The sequence below is a fragment of the Rhinolophus sinicus genome, chromosome 1 (assembly GCF_057876585.1).
Source record: "Rhinolophus sinicus isolate RSI-liver-muscle chromosome 1, RSI-T2T, whole genome shotgun sequence".
In the NCBI taxonomy this organism is placed as follows: Eukaryota; Metazoa; Chordata; class Mammalia; order Chiroptera; family Rhinolophidae; genus Rhinolophus; species Rhinolophus sinicus.
The window spans coordinates 104,796,687-104,817,485 of NC_142501.1; the positions used below are offsets into that span (position 1 = coordinate 104,796,687).

A 20,799-nucleotide genomic window follows, 5' to 3' on the forward strand; every position below is an offset into this window, starting at 1 on the left:
CCCTATGGCTTGTCACTAAGGCCAAGGTTAGAGATGGATTCTTCCTTGTGACCTCTGTGTAATGGACGTCTGAGTCTACATTCAGAGAGAGAATGGGGTCATGCAATCAACTCAACTGACTTTTAAGAGAATCACGCTTTCCAGGATGGGACCTTTGGTTATTAGGGCACAAACAATAACTTTCTAATTCCTTTCATTTCAGTGTAGGAAATCAGTAAATGTGACTTAATTTTTGATCTGCTCTTATTAGTGGGTGTTGAATAAGTTAGAATTGGATGCAACAGATAACTATGTCAATGTATAACACTATCATAGTGTATAATTTGTATTAATATGTAGGAATTTACTTCTCTTACTGATTGATGTTAATGATGTGGGCTCCTAATTAAAGTTTGCCTATTCTCCAGTTATTAATCTTTAAAAGATATTCTTAAATTCACTATAGGGGCTCACTATTTAAGATGTGGTGTGGTGAACTATTTTAAGTGAGGAAGCCTCTGTGACATTAAAAATCATTTACTATTTCATTTTTGGGGTGGGTTTAACATATAAGCGATTGTTTAGTGCAAACGGTGACAAAATTAGTTTTGCGGGTTCATGTTTTTCTTCTAATTTAGACTAAGGCAACTTATTTTTCACTCTCTAGTTACAATCCAATAATTTAGGAATAAGTAAACGTAGATTAAGATTTTTGACAGTTAAATTTTAGTTACATTCTAATTTTTCTTTGTTCCTATTCGATTCTCTAGGTTGTACAAAAGGAAAACGACACGCAGAGGCCACTTTCTCAAGAACAGGACAACAGAATATTAGAAGATGCAATTCTGACCAATTGCCTTCAACAACAAAAGGAGACAAAAATAAATCTTAAGAAAATGAATTCTGAGGTATTTTGTTTAGTTATTTTCAAATATGTGTGTGCGTATTTGTGTATGGACATATTTTGAAAACCAATGTTGTACCTATGGGAATTCTAGAGGATGTTAAAGGTGTGTGTGTGTGTGTATTTTAGGGGAAGTGAGATTTTCCGTCCATTGCAATAAATGTTATTCTTGACTGAAATCCATTTATGTCCAACAATCAAGTAGTGACGTTCCCAATGTCTCATCTATAGGGGAGGCTTTCAATACTTTTTACGTGGATCAATGAGCTTTTTACAATCTCAAATCTATTGCTACTGATAACAGAAGTTTCAGTTTGAGGCAGGGATTTCATCCCCTTGCTGTGTTAGCAGAGAGGTTAGTTTTCACTTCCACTGATTGTAAGGAGTAGAAGCATAGCCAGGTCAGAGACCGTCTTTTAGATCTCCTTGTCCTGCTTTTGAGAAAAGTAACAAGTTGCTCCCAGTAGAGTCCTACTTCAGTACTAGGAACTTTTGAAGATATTGGATGCCACGATACATACTTAGTGATAGTTTAGCGGTGAGTATTTTATTCAAAGAAGTCAGTGTATTTTCCCCTATTTCACATTTATTTCTCCTTTCAACATCATGAAAGGGAAATAACACTTATTGCAGCAGCAAATAATCTCACTATTTTCTAAGAAGAGCTCTATAATTTTTAGCTTATTTTCCCTGAGTATTTTTAAATCTAAGGCGTCTTTTGAATTTGTATGTTTACACTAGAAGAGCAGCAAGCATACTATTGTAGAGTCCAAAGTCCTGGGGAAAATCCTGACCTTGCTCCTCTTTTTAATCATTCTGTTCGAGATTGTGATAACGAAATGAGTTCATTGATGTATAAAGAAGTGCTTAGCGCAATGCCTAGATTTATCAGTGATTAGTAGATTTAATCTTATAGGTGACTCTGAAAATATTAGAAAGGTAAAATATATTTTGAGTATTCTTGGAAAAAGAATTCTAGGAAATGTAATCAGTCCAAATATATGCAGAGTGAATACTCTTACTGTGGGATAGGTGTATATTCAGACGGTAACCTCTATTTTAAAATGTAGTCAAACTTCTTACTCTTTTATTTCATGCCTTCTGGGTTTGCTGCCTTTCCAGTTCTGAGACTCTTAAAATTCTCTTATGATTTTAAAATTCTCTTTTTCACTTTCATGGATTCAGCATCTTACATTAAATTTTTTTTAACTTTGGGGAATTTATGCTTGTATAAAGTTGGAGGTTTGCATTCAATGTTGCACAAACTGCAGTATCATTTGTACCAACCTAATATTCACTTAAATACCTATTTTTCAAAAAGTCCTTTTCTTGGAGGTTATAACGTTAATATTGCTAGCCTGAATTGTTAACTAGAGATTGCATAAAGTGTCCATTAGTTACTAATCATTTTGTTTCCTAACCCCTTCAGCCGACAATTGAAGAGAAAGATCCTGTTCCTGACGAAGCTGTAGGAATGGACGAAGTGCAACCCTTCAGACCAGGTGCACTTTGTAACACCAATTTAATTTTGGGAAGGAGTACGCGAGGACATTTGACATGCGTGCAGTCTTCTCTTCCTCATTCCTTTTTTTTCTTTGCTACAAATTTAATTGAAGGATTTGACATAACGTGATGTCATTGTTTGTATCGATGTTTGAGAAGAGGTATTTACAGGAATCAGGAAATGAGATTTTAAAACTGACTTCACTAAGATGTTTCTCCATTTGTTCGATACCCTAATTGTCCCAGTTTGGAATCCCTGTACTTAATAGTGGTTACCACAGGTCAGTTATCACCCTGGAAGATTTTTCCAGCATTTTCAAATGGTTCTTTGACTTTTTATGTTAACGCCAGTAAGCCTCAATTGCTACCATGTCAATTGTTTTCTAACTTCACTTCTTCTCTTAGTGTTGTAACACTGATGGTCTTAAGACAACCAGATGTTCTGCTGAGCAGACACTGGCTGTGTGCGTACCTGCGCCTCTGGTGTTCGAGTATTAAAAATGGGAGACGTAATTAATAGTAATGAATATTTGACAGACACAATCTTTGCAAACAGGAATTCTGAAGCTTTTGTGCCTTGGGATGCTTTGATGGTATTAAAAATTTTTGAGAATTCCAAAGAACATTTTTAAGTCAGTAGTCTCCACAGATAGTTACAATCTTAGAAATAAAAACCGAACAATTTAAAATACATAACTTTTGATATTGACAAAAAAATTCACACCCCACACCATTTTAACTATTGAGAAGGGAAGCTTTAATCGGAAACACATTATATAGCAGAAATTGCTGAGTGACAATAGTTAATTAAACTTACCTATGTGAATGGCAAGTATAGGACACCTAAAATAACATGTACTCTGAAGGAGTAGTGTGTTTGGGAGAAAGAGGGTGTGGGGCTGCTTCTCTGAAGAAGGAAGTTTTACACGATGGTCGACTTTGTGTTATTTTTACCTCCTAATAAATGAAAACTGTATTTTCAGATTCTTCCAGCTGGAATGCTACTTCTTTGACTTTCAATCATGGAACTTCTCAAAGATCCGGGGATTCGAAATTTGGTGATAAACGGCCATTTGCCACACACTCAAGGAGCAAACCTCTGTCAGCATCCACAGAGTTTGGACAGATGACCGTAATAGACAAACGAAAGACTCAGATTGGAGGTGTGTTTTTCTTACGTACTTCTACGCTCCATGAATTGCGTGAATCACAGCTACAAGATAACAGAGAAAGCAAAGAAGGAAATACAAAAACAGAGAGTTCAACCCTAGCCTACCTCTGTGTAGGTTGATCGTAGTTCTGAATTTCCTACAGTCATTTTGTAGCAAAATCTGCCTTATGTTTACTCTGTTTAGGCAAGTTACAGCCAAATAGAATACCTTTTAGCGAGACATTGGCATTCTTCCTCAATCACGGTAACATAAGGAAATAAGAAAGGGAATAAGGAGAAAGTATGATTCCATTTAGACTAGTATTTAGCGTACACTGGGGAGTATGTATGTATACCTATACACATATATAGGTACATACATACATACATATACGTGTATATGTGTATGTATGTATGTGTGTGTATGTATATATGTATTTTTATATACACACAGATGTATAGCAGGGGAAGTAAAAGCGCTTCACGTATAAATTGCCCACCACTTGTATCATTAATATTCACCCTACTATAGCCTTCAGGGGTTGCCCCAAAGAAGTATTTTTATGTCACTTCAATCTGACGCTTTCAAAGTTGTGTGTTTTTCTGTTGTGTATTTACAATGTATTTGAATTTTTTCTTTAACAGTGGATGAGTGTTCTAAATGTGACCCTGTGAGCAGGTAGGATTTTATGGATTTCTAAAATTGCATGTTAACTAAGAGACTTCAGAGAGAAGCCAGTAAGCTTTAATGAGTGTTCTTTCTGCTCTGGATTAGGCCCTATACTATGTGCCTAACATTGGTTCTCTCAGGTCGTCGGCACAGTAACTTTGCAAAGTAGCTGTGCTGTTCGGCCTAGTTTGTATTCATTACACGTGTGTGGTTCCGGGAGGTGGATTAATTGACCCCTGGTACCATAGTTACCAAGTGGCTGACCCGTGATGTGACCTTCGGCCTGCTTGGCTTCCCAAGTCCCTTCTCTTGTCCCTCAGCCTGTACTGAGAAGTGCCTGGACAGGTCTGGATTCAAGGTTCAGGTGCAAGTCAGGTGGACTCAGAGAGTCCCGTTTAGTGACGTGTTAACACTGATTGAGAAGTGTCCTCCCAAGCCCAGTGAGCGCAAGCTCTTGTGTTAATGTACTCCACAATTGCAGCAGTCACGAGAACCTTGTTTTCACCATCAGTGTTTAAGGCAGATCTCAGTTCGCTGTGGCCACAGAACCACAGGTTGTGCATAAGCAAGACCTAATCAGGCAAGTGTTTTCAGGTATAATGCGATGTAGCCTTCTTGGGACGAATCGTTGTTCTGTAAGTGAAGAACATCTATGTATAGATCATGTTGTGTTACTGCAGCACAAATTGAGATGATATTTCCAATTGATTTCTCTACTTACTGATGTCTCAGCCTGTGTTTCTCTTCTGGCTAATACCTTTCCCTTGTTCTAGGAAGTTTTTTTCTTTTTATCCAGAGTCTCTCTTCTTTCTTCGATGACTTTCCATGATTTTTTTATCTTTTTCACTGCTTTTCTCAGGGTTTTTTGTTGCTGTTGTTCTGTTGTTGTTTTTCCACTTCTGCCAGCTAAGTGTTCTCCGTTTTTCTAGAGAGAATCAAAAGTCCATAGAATTCCAGGTGTTGAAGGAATGTTAGCAATTAATTAATTCAAAACACCCCCTAGTACTTCATGCTGCCATTAATGTTTTGGTCAAGTGGTTGATCTCATGAGGAGTTTGAACTCAAAGAGATTATGTGACTTACTTGAGTACAGTGAGTGATGAAATGAGATGAAGTGTAGGTTTCTAAGTCCAGTACGCTTCCTTCTTTATCATCCTTTGGGTGAGTGTTTTAATTATGGAAAGGAATGGAATTAGCAGCGGAATCCAAGTTTCAATAGGACCAACACTGGGTTGGAGTAGGAATAAGGATTTTAGAATAGAGATCAGAGATCAGATAGGGGAAAAGAGATCAGAATGGTAGGGTATGACAAGATAAAGAGAAATTACAAGAAAGAAGGAAAGAGGATGTTGGTAGTTGTCTAAAAAAGCAGATTAAAGTAAGGGGTTCAAGGGCGTCCTGAACAGGTTGCTGCTTTTTTGTTTGTTGAATTGGAGGAACCAGCATTCTTTAAGATTTGTATGAAAACATATTAAACCTTTGAGCCTCTGGAAACATTCTCTTTATAGCAAGTAGGAATATGGTATCATCCACCAGCACCCGAAATTACAGAGCGGGTCCCCTCGAGTCGAAAGGCACTGCAGATTGCTGAACTATATAGACCCATGGCCCACCGCAGGTGTTTCGTCACTTCCACCTCTTTTCCCGATGCACTGATGTCCTTCCCATGGATATGGAGGGCTGGGCAGAGATAGGACTGATTGTGAAAACAGTAATGGAGTTGGGTAGGTGGTAACATGACTATGTTGGGAGTGGATGACCGAGGCTCCACTTAGCTTATTTTCCAGGAACAGGGAAATGGACAACTCCTACTGTGGGTCATTTGAGCCCATCCTTGTTTCAGGAGTCTATGCCTTCTTAGGCTGAAGTTTTCAAGGTTGGAGATTGCCAGGAAGCTGTGAGGACAAGTGGTCTGGGAGTGGGGAGGCTAAGAACATACTTATTTGTTCTTTGACTGTTGTACGTGTAACTTGCAAACATTTCACACATTTCAGGGAACTGATTGTAGTGTTTCAGGGTGAAAGGAATGAATGGCGCGATTTAATAACTGCTTTCTACGTTAAAGAAGCAAGACTGCCATTTTTCTCACACAGATTAATCTTTGAACCAGGGACAGACCATGGAGAAGGGTCAGTGTATCTTTCTAACTTGATTTAGCTCACTGCTTTTGTCCCAGTTCAGGTTCCATTTATGTCAGCTATTATTTGCGTTTTGAATTCAGCCTTCAGGACTTTTGGTGAAAACAACATACTCTCAGGTGTTGCCAACATATTGGCTGTCATTCTTTGTTATGGAAACTTAGAGTGTATCTTCATTAAATATTGCATGAGTTGGGAGTGGTGGAGGCAGAAATAGGTAGCTAATAGCTTTTCTAGCATATCATCTAATTTTTAATTATATCAAGAGACTATATTTCATATGCAGATAGCTGACCTTTTACTCCTTTTGTTGTTGTTGTTGCTTTTGTCAAGAAATGAATTCACTTGTTTTTGTTATCTTTACCCTAAAGTCTTTCCCGCGAAACTGGCAATAATGATTCATGGCCTATATCAGAGGAATGGCTCTTCGATGTTAATACCAAGGTAAAAGGCTCCTGTGTGAAATTAACTGTTTTGCTCTGAATTTAGTTTTGTGTAGCAATGACTTGTAAAATTTAGTTGTGGTCTACCTATCATTGTTCTATGTTTGTCATGGAAAATTCCTCAGCATGAACCATTTTATAACATGTGACCATTTGATGCTGCATTGTTTTGTTGTTGTTTTTTTAACTTTAGTAAGTATCAAAGATGGGGGCTGAGAAAAAGAAGGGCTGGGAAATGTATAGTGATAGTAAAATTCGATAGGGAGTTTTCCCACCGTGACGGAGCTATGCAATTTGGGTAACGGTAAGGATTCTTAATGTGACTTTTACGTTATACCAGCATGACTTTTATCATACTCGTACCTGAATGAAATCTTGAATGGATTCAGGTACTCATTGTAATAGTCATGAACTCTTCCTGGTACCTTTCAGTTTTAAAACTAGATAGTATATGACATATGGGTTTATTTTATTACGCTTTGTATGTTGGTATGGTATACTTGTTAGGAGGGAGTGTTTTCTTCATTTCATTTTTTTTTCACTTACATTCCGTTGACAATCCGTATTATTTTATATTAGTTTCCGGTATACTAGGTTCCTCATTTAGACTTAATAATTGTAGAATTTTTGAAAGTTTAGAATTCATGTTCTCTATCTCAAAACTCGTATAACAAAAGGATTCCACTATATTCTAAATCATTGCTTTGGGAATATATTTAAATATCTTCATCTAATTGAAGAGTACATGTTTTGCATAAAATAATAACCAATTTGAAAAACAGAGATCTTTTTTTTTTCAAGTTTTGTGTTTTAATGGCGTATTTGATTACATGGTATTTGATCCGTGGGCTCCTCGGCCCATATATGCAATAGTGACACAGATTTTCATTCAACTGATATGCTGACATACTCCATCGTCAAATCAACACTTGTTGAGTACCTATTCTGTAACAAGCACGATCTCATTTACTTCTCAGAATAGCCTTGGCAAGGAAGGGAATCCTCATCTTCAGAGATAAGGAAGTGGAGACCAAGTCAGTCTAGGTAGCATGTGTTGCAGTAGCCAGGGAGAAGGTTGAGGGTTTGATCCAAAATGCACTTGGCTCCAAAGCTCATGATGCTCTCGTCTGCTCCCTATAAAACATGTCCGTGAGGTCCTATGCCCATTGTCCATGACGCATTGACCAAAGTAAAGAAAGGATCCGTGTCTGCAAAAGACAGGGTGCTTTCTTTACTCTGGTCAAAAGCAGAGATTCTTAAAAACCATGTAATGAAATATCAAGCTTCAGAAAGTTTTTAGTTTTCTTTATAGATGTAAAATGTTTCATTTCTGTTACAGTTGACATTCAATATGATGTCAGCCTCAGGCGTACAGCATAGTGGTTAGGCATTTATATAATGTGTAAACTGGTGCTCCGATTAGTGTGGAATCCCTGATACCCTACTTAGTTATTACAATGTTATTTCCTGTATTCTGTGTGCTGTCCTTGACAGCTACATGACTGTTTTATAACTGCCAGTGTGTACTTCTTAATCCTTTTACCTTTTCAAGTTGCTCCCCAACACTCTTCCCTCTGGGCAATGATCAGTTAGTTCTCTGCATCTATGAGTTTGTTTCTTTTTTCTATGTTCATTTATGTTTTTATTTATTTTTACATATCACCGATAAGTGAAACCATGTGGTATTTGCGTTTCTCTGTCTAACTTATTTCACTTCGAATAATACCCTGTAGGTGCACGCACGTTGTCACAAATGGTAAGATTTTATTCTTTGTTACAGCCAAGTAGTATGTTGTTGTATATATGTAGCACTTCTTGTTTATCCAAGACGATGGATACTTCGGTTGCTTCTTTATCTGGAGTATTGTAAATAATGCGACAAGGACCATACAGATGCATACATGTTTTCAAAGGAGTGTTTTGGATTTCTGCGGAGAAAAACTCAGAAGTGGGATTGCTGTGCCACATGGTAGTTCTATTTTCAAATTCTTGAGGAACTTCCATATTGTTTTCCATTGTGGCTGGCCGGATTTGCGGTCATACCAACAGTGCACGGGGGGTTCCCTTCACATCCTCACCAACACTTGTTGTTTGTTGATTTATTGATGATGGCGATTCAGACAGTTGTGAGGTGATAGCTGATTGTGTATTTAATTTGCATTGCTCTAATGATTAGTGCACTGAGCATGGTGTCGTATGTCTCTTGGCTATCTGTGTGAGCTCTTTGGAGAAAAGTCTATTCAGGTACTCTTCTGATTTTGTAATTGCATTGTTTGTCTTTCGGTGTTACGTTTTCTGAGTTCCTTATATGTTTTGGATATCAACCCTTCCTCTGATATATGATTGGCAAATATCTTCTCCCATTCGTCCAGTCGTGTTTTCATTTTGTTGATGGTTTCTATTGCTGTGCAAAACTGTTTCAGTTTGATGTCATATATATGGGTCTTGAAGTCCTATCCATTCAGCCACGTTAGGTCGTCTCTGGAGCATGTAACGTATTTGTATTAAAGTAATTGTTACACGTATGTAATTATTGCCATTTTATTATCCATATTTCTTCTCCTCCTCTTCGTCCTCATTCTCCTGTTTCTCCTCCTCCTCCTCTTTCTTTTCTTCCTTCTTCTCCTTCTTCTCTTTCTCTTCCTCCTCTTTCTCCTCCTCCTCCTCCTCCTTCTCCTTCTTCTTCTGTGTCTTGTTCTTTTTTCAAGTTGTCGTTTCACATTTCTTGTAATATTGGTTTGTTGGTGCTGAACGCCATCGTCTTTTTCTCTGGCAAGTTTTTACCTCTCCATTGATTCTAAACGAGAGCCTTGCCAGATACAGTAACAGTAATCTTGGTTGTAGATTATAGCTTTTCATCACTTTCAATATTTCTTGCCAATCTCTTCTGACTTGCAGATTTTCTCTTGAGAGATCACCTGACAATCTTATGCGATCTCCATTGTACATGACTAACTACTTTTCTCTTGACGGTTTTAATATTCTCTCCGTGTCCTAACCCTTTGGAATTTTAATTATGATATGTTTTGGTGTGGGCCTATTTGGGTTCATTTTGTTTGGAACTTTTGTGTTTCCTACGCTTGTGTGTCTATTTCCTTCTCCAGGTTAGGAAAGGTTTCCATCATTATGTATTCTGATAGGTTTTCTTTCTTTTTTTAATTTATTGCGGTGACAATTGTTAGTAAAATTACATGGATTTCAGGAGTACAATTCCGTATTACATCATGTATAAATCCCATTGTGTGTTCACCACCCAGAGTCAGTTCTCCTTCCATCACCATATATTTGATCCCCCTTACCCTCTCCTCCCAACCCCCACCCCCTTACCCTCTGGTAACCACTAAACTATTGTCTGTGTCTATGAGTTTTTGTTTCTCCTTTGTTTGTCTTGTTCTTTTGTTGTTTTTGGTTTATATACCACATATCAGTGAAATCATATGGTTCTCTGCTTTTTCTGTCTGACTTATTCGCTTAACATTATACTCTCAAGATCCATCCATGTTGTCACAAATGTTCCTATATCATCTTTTCTTACCGCTGAATAGTATTCCATTGTGTATATATACCACAACTTCTTTATCCATTCATCTATCGAAGGACATTTTGGTTGTTTCCATGCCTTAGCCACCGTAAACAAAGCTGCAGTGAACACTGGGGCACACGTGTCTTTATGTATAAATGTTCTCAGATTTTTGGGGTAGATACCCAGGAGAGGGATTCCTGGGTCGTACGGTAATTCTATTCATAATTTTTTGAGGAACCTCCACACTGCCTTCCATAACGGCTGCACCAGTCTGCATTCCCACCAACAGTGTATGAGGGTTCCTTTTTCTCCACAGCCTCTCCAACACTTGTTAGTGTTTGACTTGCTGATGATAGCCATTCGGACTGCAATATACAGATTTAATGCAATCCCCATCAAAGTCCCAATGGCATTTTTAAAGAAATAGAACAAAAATATCATCAGATTTGTTTGGAACCACAAAAGACCCCGAATAGCCAAAGCAATCTTAAGAAAAAAGAACAATACTAGAGGTAAGACACGCCCTGACTTTAGCTTGTACTACAGGGCTACAATCATCAAAACAGCATGGTCTTGGCAGGAAAACAGACACAGAGACCAACGGAATAGACTTGAGAACGCAGAAATAAAACCACTTAAATGTGGACAGACAATTTTGACAAAGAAGCTAAAAACATACAATAGAGGAAAGACAGCCTCTTCAATAAGTGGTGCTGGGAGAATTGGATAGCCACGTGCGAAAGAATGAAACTGCACTGCTATCTGTCACCATGTACCAAAATTAATTCAAAATGGATCAAAGACTTAAGCATAAGACCTGACACAATAAACTGCATAGAAAAAAACATAGGTACTAAACTTATGGACCTTGGGTTCAAAGAGCATTTTATGAATTTGACTCCAAAGGCAAGGGAAGTAAAAGCTAAAATAAACGAATGGCACTATATGAAACTTAAAAGCTTCTGCACAGCAAAAGAAACCATCGACAAAATAAAGAGGCAACCAACTGAATGGCAGAAGATTTCTGCAAACAGTGCCTCCGATAAGGGACTAATCTCCAAAATATTCAAAGAACTCATGAAACTCAACAACCACTAGGTTTTCAATTCGTGCTCTCTCTCCTTCTTCTCCTTTCGATAGCCTTACGAATGTTGTTACACTTGATGTTGTCCCAGACATCCCTGAAAGTATTTTCTGTTTTATTTATTTTTTATTTATGTTCATTTTTTTTCTGTTCTGATTGGGTGTTTTCTGCTACCTTGTCTACCAAATCACTATTGGAACCTCTGTTTCACCAAATGTGCTGCTGATTCCATCTATAAATTATTCATTTTAATACTGTATTTTTCATTTCAGACTTTTTTTTTTAAGGATTTCTATGTCTTTTTTATATTTGCTGTCTCTCTGTTGAAGTTTTACCTACTTTATGGATTCTTCCCCTCATTTCATCTTGCATCCTTATAACTAGTGTTTTAAACTCTGTATCTGGTATGTGTCCATTTGGTTTACCTCTTTTTCTAGAGTTTTATCCTGTTCTTTCATTAGGGAAATGTTTCTTTCTCTCTTGTTTTTTCACTGCCTCTCTGTGTTTGTTTCTATGTATTATGTAGATCTGCTAATTCTCCTCATCTTGGCAGCATTGGCTCATATAACAGGTGTCCTGTGTGTCCAGTGGTACAGTCTCCCTGGTCACCGGAGCCAGGAGTTCCAGAAGCTCGTGTGGGTGGTGTGTGCCCTCCTGTTGTACTTGAGCCTTATTGCTGTTGGCGCATCAGTGTGTGGAATGGACGCTCAGGACGACTGGCTGTGACTACAGTAGATGAGCTGATGTGTGTGGGCTGACGTCACAGAGTGGGATCGGCTGTAGCAGGGCTCCGGTGTCTGCTCAGTCCATGGCTTGGGCGTGCCATTTGTGGAGCTAATTGGGTGTTGTTCTGGTGTTGCTGAAGCTGATCACCAGGTGTGTTGGATTTGGGGCCTCTTGGGAGGGGCTGTGGGGCAGGCCCAGGTCAGCTGCTGCTTGTGCCCAACCCGGAGCCACCCAGTAGAAGCCAGAAAGTGACCTACTTTTGGTAGCTGCCTTTGTGGGTTTGGAGGCCCCTGGGAGAGGCTATGCTGTGACGCAAGACAGGATGATGCATAGGATACTAGAAAGAAACGGAGGTCCTCAATAGCATAAGTTGCGGCCTTATTGACTGTCTTAAAACAGAATTGTGATGATGCAACACCTCTGCTTACTGGGTGACTCCCCAGTATGTGAGGGTAAAATTCATATGCTAGCATGACACGTGCCTTCTTTGATTTGGTTCTGAAATGGCAGCGGTATCTCCATCCCATTCTCAGTGTTCCAGGCTTACCCCATCCCTTTGCGGCCCTCACTTGCAACATGTTGTTTTCATCCTCAGGCTTTTGCTCCCTCTGCCCTTCTGGATTCCCCTTCATGCCTTCCCTCAGCCCTCGTATAACTGTCGAGATGCAGCCCTATCTTTGCCGCATCTGCTGAGCTTGCCGGGTACAACTGATTGTTCTCTCTTTTATGTTATGTCCTTACGATACTTTATTCACTTCAGGTGTACAAGCAGCGAGCGGTACTTTTCTGTTCTTATTTTTTCATGTATTATAATATCTCTACTCCTACTAGAATGTAGGACAAAATGTTTCATTTGTATTTCCAGCTTCCCCTGGGTCTGTGCCTATGATTTGTTGCCTACAGTAAAGTTTTCTTGTCCCAGCGATGGATGGACTGAGTGAGTGAGTGAACGAGTAAATGAATATGATGTTTTCTGAAGTTGGGTTTTTCTTTCTTTTTTTTTTTTTTTACTAGAAAGAAGCAACCAAGCCGGCAATTGGAAAAAGAGAAAATCGTGTGGCTATTATTGAAAGTGCTCCACAAGACCAAACAAACAATGATAATTTGACTTGTGTTGACAGTGCACACCAGGATAATATACGTGGTAATTTAGTGACTATCTATGAATTCTTTCTAGCTTAAGCTCTGCTATAAACAAATCTAACATGTGTCGACCCAAATGTGATATTCACTTCTTTTAAGCATTCTTTCCTATCTTTTTTTGCAAAAGTATCCCCACTATTAACAACTGCTTCTTCTTGCAAACGCTTCGACCCCCTGAAATTCTTTTCTGCTATTACTTTTATGGAAATAAGCATGACTGAATGTGTATTTAAAATGCACAGTAATATACGTTCAAATTAATGTACCTGTGACTCCATTTTATAGTTAAAAAGTCATCATTAGGATTAGGACAAGATGAAGATGAAGAATCACCTTGGGATTCTGAGGTACTGTCTTTCAGAATTATTATTATTATCAATGTTATTTACAAAATCACCATTCTGTGATGTTAAAACGAAAAGGGTGTGCTTTGACTTTACTTTCTCACCTCTGCATTTCCCCATACAAATCATTTTTTGATGGTTTATCCTATAATTAATAAACTAGCTATGTGGTTAATCTAATAATACAGCGTAGTACAATTCTGCTAACTTGCAAGTTTCACTTTAGGAAGTCAGTGTAGAATAGTATAAAACACTAAGGCTTCCAAGTCTTAAGGAGTCAGTTTGGGATCTGAAGTGAAGTTTACCTAAAAGGTAAAGAATTATCCCCGGTCGACCTATACCCAAATGCATGACTCTGCGGTTTTTGTAGATGTGGAAATGTCCTAATGAGTTTCAGAAAGAAAGAGTTTGGATTGTAGGGTGTTTTTATAATTTGGAACTTGAGAAGATAATGCCTGGGACACCAAAGTATTATTATATTTGTAATGTCAGATAGATCTGCAAGAAACCGCTGCAATGAAGGAAGAGCATACTGAATAGTACTAATACGTAGGATTATACTAACAGTAATCAGCTGAGCGCTGTTTTAATACAGGACAACTGTCTTGTTCAATTAAAACAGCATGCATTGAGTATCTTGCTAGGAACCATACTTGTAGTAGTACAAGTACAAAGTAATGGTGAGCTGATGCGAGGTGACAGCTGTCGAAAGAGATAAGAAAGGTGTGATCTTCTGATATAGGCAACTGCAGCCTAATGGTATATGCACTGTGTTTGAGGAAAGAACAGAATGGAATCCTGGATGGGTAACTCAATAGCTACAGAATCTTGGGAATAGTATAAAACACGTAGGCTTCCAAGTCATAAGGAATCAGTTTGGGTTCTGAAGTGAAGTTTACCTAAAAGCTAAAGAATTATTCCAGCTCGAACTATGCCCAAATGCATGATATTGTGCGTTCTGTGGATGTGTAAGTATCCTAATGAAATTCAGAAAGGAAGAATTTGGATTGTAGGGTTTGTTTGTAACTCGGAACTTTTAAGCATAATGTCTGGGACATCAAAGTATTATTATATTTGTATTGTCAAATAGATCTGCAAGGAACTTTTCTATGGTAGGAAAAGCATGGTGAATACTAATAATATGTTGGATTACACTAACAACAATTTGGCTGAGCACTGCTTTACTATGTAACAACTGTCTTGTTCAGTTAAAATAGCATGCATTGAGTAACTTGATGGCAACTGTACTTGTAGTAATAGAAGTACAATGTAATGATGAGCTAATGTGAGGTGACAGCTGTTGAAAGAGACAGGAGGAGTGTGATCTTCTGATATAGGCAACTGCTGCCTACTGGCATAGACACTGCGTTTGACGATAAGAACACAGTAGAATCCTGCATGGGTCACTTGCTAGCTGTGGGGTCTTGGGGCAACTCCTTCTTAACCTGTCGGATGTCAGTGCCCTCATTTGTCATAATGGTACTAATGACTACCTTTGAGGTATGTGGAATGCACAAATGTGGTAACAAATGTGAAAACACTTCGAAAACTGTAAAGGGTGCTATAGAATGTAAAACACAATGATCACAGTGAGATGCAGCGACTTATTAAATATCGGGGACACTTTTTGTAAACCTGTAGGACAATCCAATGGCAGTAGTGTCAAGAACAGAGTGGAAAAGTTAGAAGGGGCATGTGGATTTCTAACCTGGGGGATGTTAAGTTTCAGAAACTGTGATTGGCAATACCCTGTAGATGTGTAGTGTTTTGGTACTTGAGGCTTTGTTGGTGCGAGCTCAATGTTTTCACCTTGAGTAAATTTCTAGTTGGATACCAGCTGTGTGCTGGGCAGTTAGACACTGACTGGAGAAGTTCAGGGGACAGCTGTAGCTGTACAAGCAGAAAAACAAGTGAACGACAGTCCATTATAAGTCACTATATCTGCGTCATTTAAGGAGAATGGAGAATGCTGGGTTAAAGAATATTGTCGGGGGTCGGGCATGGTTGTAGTTGGAATAGGAGTGGGAGTGGAATATCAGTGGTCAGGAAAGATCTTTGTGAGTGTGACAAAAACTGCCAAGTGAAGCATGAGAAGGAGCCAGTCGTGTGAAGATCTAGAAGCAAAACCTGCTGGACAGAGACTGCAATGGATCGCACCTGTCCATCATTGTATTCTAACGTCTTGGAATGGCCAGGAAGAGGAAGTGGGGTAACCATCATCAACCCATTTTTATACTTGTTGTTTTGTGTGGGAAAGAAGTAAAATGTGCATGGTAAGTGTCTGGTACATTTTAGATGATTATAATAAGTAAATGTTCTTATTTTTCCCTGATTACAAATTATTATACTTTTTTGAAAAGTTGCATAACTATATATATCATTTTTCCTATTATTTATTGACACATAATATAATGAAAAGTTTTTCTTATCTCTTTGCCACTTGGGTCAATGATTTTTTCTATCAAAATTTTTGTCAAATAACAGTTCGGTTTCTCCTAGCTCTTGTGGACCTAGATGAAGTAGGTTCTAAAATGTTCTGTTTAGACTCAGCTGGACATACACCAAGGTTTCTTACCATGTCAAGCAAGTATCTTGTTTTAGCACTAAAAAACAAAGCTGTGATTAGAAATATGTAACGGTTATATCAAGTGCACTCATCAAAGTATTAGGTTGTTGCGAAAGTAATTGGGGTTTCAAAGGTGAAGAACAAATTGCAAAATTGCAATTACATTTGCACCAACCTAATATTTCCTTAGATACATATTTTTCAAAAAATGCTTTTCTTGGAGGTAAGAACTTTTTAACATTTTCATCCTGAATTATTAACTAGAGATGGTATGAAGTGTCCATGAGTTACTAATCATCTTGTTTCCTAACCCCTTCAGACCAGCATTGAAGTGGAAGATCCTGTTCCTGAGGAAGCTGTAGGAAAGTACGGTGCGCAACCCTGCAGACCAGGTGCACTTTGTAACACCAATTTAATTTTGGGAAGCAGTACGCGCGGACATTTGGCATGCGTGCAATCTTCTCTTCCTCATTCCTTTTTTTTGTTACAAATTTAATTGAAGGATTTGACATAAGTAACGTGATGTCATTGTTGCTATCGAAGTTTGAGAGAAAAGACATTGACAGGAATAAGAAAATGAGATTTTAAAAGTGTGACTTCACTAAAATGTTTCTCCTCTTGTTTCGATACCCCAAAAAGTCCCAGTTTGGAACCCCTGTGCTTATTAGGGGTTCTCAGGGGTTAATTATCACACTGGAAGATATTTCCAGGGTTTCCAAATGGTTATTTGAATTTTGACGTTTGCCCAGAGTAAGCCTCAGTCGCTACCATGTCAATTGCGTTTTAACTTTACTTCCTCTTAGTGTTGTAACACTGATGCTCTTAAGCCAACCAGATGTTCTGATGAGCAGACACTGGCTGTGCGTGTACATGAACTTATGGAGTCTTTGATTATTAAAAATGAGAGAAGTAATTAATAGTAATGAATATCTGGTAGACACAGTCTTTGAAAACAGTAATTCTGAATCTTTTGTGCCCCGGGATTCTTTTATGCTATTAAAACTTATTGAGAATTCCAAAGTATTTTCTTTTGTCGGTGGTCTCCATTGATAGTTACAATATTAGACTTAAAACCTGAAAATTTTAAAATACGAGCACACACAGGCATGCATTCCTTGAGCCATTAGAGCTACGAGCCAGTCACCATCAGACCTATGATGTTACCATCAGAGCTGTGATATCACGGCTGTGGAGAACTCTACTGTACACTTAGAAGAGAATGAGAGTGAAAATGGCCAATGACAGTCAGTGTTTCTGTGAAAATAGTTTTGACCTTTTCGGGCCCCTCGACTGACTGATCTTGGGACTTTAGGGATTCTCACAGGACATTGGAAACTACTGTTTTAAATGATATACGGGCTCCCTGGTTGTGAAGTGATAAAACAGTTTTAAAGCTTCTCTTCTACAGTTGTGGTTTTCTTTCACTTGTCTTTAAGATTTAAGGTGAGAATTTTGTTTAAAAAGCAAAAGGAAAATAAGTTTGCTATATATTCATTTTCTGTCTCATAGTTCACTGTACTCCTTGGAGCTAGTGTGGACCTAGTTTGATCGTATTTTTACTTGGAAACAACAAAGTCACCCAAGTCTGTCATTTGTCATATGAATTTCTGTTTATGGAAGGGTTAAAAAATGAATTCTGAAGATCTTGAAGCATTTAGAAAAGACTATTTTCTTATAATAAGTAGTTTCTAATTTGTAATAGTACCACGCTTTAAAAGCTTTTTTTCTAATCCCATGTTTGTCACACATATTTGAACTTAAGATAAGTGGTTAGACATGACTTTTGAGAACGACAAAAAAATTCACATCCGGCACCATGTTAACTATTAAGGAAAGCTTTAATTGGAAACACATTACATAATAGAAATTGCTGAGTGACAATAATGAATTAAACTTGCCTATGAGAATGGCAATATAGGACACTTAAAATAAAATGTGCTCGGAAGGAGTAGTGTGTTCGGGGAAAAGGAGGACGTGGGGCCGCTTCTCTGAAAAAGGAAGTTTTTCAAGATGGTCAACTTTGTGTTATTTTTACCTCCTAATAAATGAAAACTTTATTTTCAGCTTCTTCCAAATGGAATGCTACTTCTTTGAATTTCGATCATGGAACTTCTCAAAGATCCGGGGATTGGAAAGTTGGTGATAAAAGGCCGTTTGCATCACACTCAATGAGCAAACCTCTGTCAGCATCCACAGAGTTTGGACAGATGACCGTAATAGACAAACGAAAGAGTCAGATTGTAGGTGTGTTTCTGTTAGGTAATCATAGGCTCCATGACTTGTGTGAATCACCGCTGCCAGAAAACAGAGAAAGCAAAGAAGGAAATAAAGATACAGAAAGTGTTCAACCCCAGCCCACCTCTATGTAGCCCCATCATAGTTCTGACTTTCCAACAGTCATTTTGTGGCAAAATCTACTTGACGTTTACTCTGTTTATGCAACTTACAACCAAACAGAATGACTTTTAGCAAGACATTGGCATTCTTCCTGAAGCACAGTAACATATGGAAATAAGAAAGAGAATGAGGTGAAAGGGTGATTTCCTTTAGACTAGTATTTAGCGTACACTGGGGAGTGGGCAGCAGGATTATATGTACCACATAGGGACCAGATGGGCAAACTTCAGAAAGATCTAAAGATTGCCTAGTGAAACAAAACAGTTTTTTAGCTTTAGTTTTATAGCTCGGCATTCACAAGTATTGGTTATAACTTTATTCGATGTAACTGAAAAAGCACCTTTGAAACCAACAACCAAATATTTCTTGGATTTTCTATGGCATTATATAGTTTAGAATTGACTTTTGCAGCAGTATTGGGATTCATTGAGAATTTAGTGCATAGCACTTCCTTCTCAGCTGTGTCCGCAGTCTGTCTCCTCTTCTCTCCCTTCTTCCTTAAACCCCAGTGCTGAATCCTCAATGGTGAAAAGAAATTTTCAGAATAGTAGAGGAAAACATTTCAGCTATAAGTAAGGGTGTACACAGATAAATGCATCAGAAGTAACAGTCATTGTGGAAACAATGAGTGACGTTGCAGTTGAATCTTAGGGTGTTGTTCAAAAGGTACAATTACGAGGTAGAGAACAGAGTATATAGTGCGATTCGATATGTTTGTCCTGTATTTCTAAATTGCGTTTTGTTTCTGATTGTTTTTCCATCGATGTTCAATGAATGAATTGGTGGATTCATTTTTGACACGTTTGTATGCCTTTTACTTTGTGACATATTACCCAAATGGTTTGTTGAAGTGTGAGCTAATTAGAAGTATTTCTTAAGTAAAGTAAAGTATTCAGGAAAAGATTACGCTTAATTTGAACTCTCAATTGATAAGATGTTATTTTCTGTATCTATAAAGATGATAGCTTTTATCTGACTGTTCTAAGTAGTTCGTTTTAACTAATATGTAGACTTGTCAGCAGGACAACACCTAGGAATGACATCGGAGGAAGGGCAGGCGAGGCTTGATGGAAATGAAAAGAACTACACACGTGTATGTAAAAATTAAGCTTAAATTTCTAGTATAATATGGTTTTCTGTGCTTTAATAATATAATAGAGTCCAATTGAAATTACCTTTCAAGCTAGCCTTTTCGAGTCACACGGTCATAATTGAATGATATGTATAACATTTGAACTAGTTAGAAAACTTAAAATATTGTTAGCATCTATACATATTCACAGCTCAACTTTATCCTTGAATTGAGGCAAAAAATAATAATAATAAAGTCCTGAATATTGTTTGCTCCTTTAATTTTTATAACTCCCTTACATAACAAAGAAAGTAACATCAAATATTGAATCACGTGATGAGACAGTTGAAATTATGAACCATGTGAAAATGATGGCCACTGATTCGGGCTCACGTGAAAGGAGTCAGTGGTTCAAAATGTGCAGTTCCCTATGGCTTGTCACTAAGGCCAAGGTTAGAGATGGATTCTTCCTTGTGACCTCTGTGTAATGGACGTCTGAGTCTACATTCAGAGAGAGAATGGGGTCATGCAATCAACTCAACTGACTTTTAAGAGAATCACGCCTTCCAGGATGGGACCTTTGGTTATTAGGGCACAAACAATAACTTTCTAATTCCTTTCATTTCAGTGTAGGAAATCAGTAAATGTGACTTAATTTTTGATCTGCTCTTATTAGTGGGTGTTGAATAAGTTAGAATTGGATGCAACAGATAACTATGTCAATGTATAACACTATCATAGTGTATAATTTGTATTAATATGTAGGAATTTACTTCTCTTACTGATTGATGTTAATGATGTGGGCTCCTAATTAAAGTTTGCCTATTCTCCAGTTATTAATCTTTAAAAGATATTCTTAAATTCACTATAGGGGCTCACTATTTAAGATGTGGTGTGGTGAACTATTTTAAGTGAGGAAGCCTCTGTGACATTAAAAATCATTTACTATTTCATTTTTGGGGTGGGTTTAACATATAAGCGATTGTTTAGTGCAAACGGTGACAAAATTAGTTTTGCGGGTTCATGTTTTTCTTCTAATTTAGACTAAGGCAACTTATTTTTCACTCTCTAGTTACAATCCAATAATTTAGGAATAAGTAAACGTAGATTAAGATTTTTGACAGTTAAATTTTAGTTACATTCTAATTTTTCTTTGT

At 37.8% G+C, this 20,799-nt stretch overlaps 1 protein-coding gene across 1 annotated transcript in view; it reads left to right on the forward strand.

Moving 5' to 3' along the window:
* Positions 1–20,799, forward strand: part of LOC148759148 (ankyrin repeat domain-containing protein 26-like) — a 119,658-nt gene that overhangs the window by 84,271 nt on the left and 14,588 nt on the right. The window contains exons 9-10 of the mRNA XM_088793084.1: positions 18,279–18,417; positions 19,593–19,663. Of these exons, the coding sequence (XP_088649210.1) occupies positions 18,279–18,417; positions 19,593–19,663 (210 nt within the window). The remainder of the gene's footprint in view (positions 1–18,278; positions 18,418–19,592; positions 19,664–20,799) is intronic.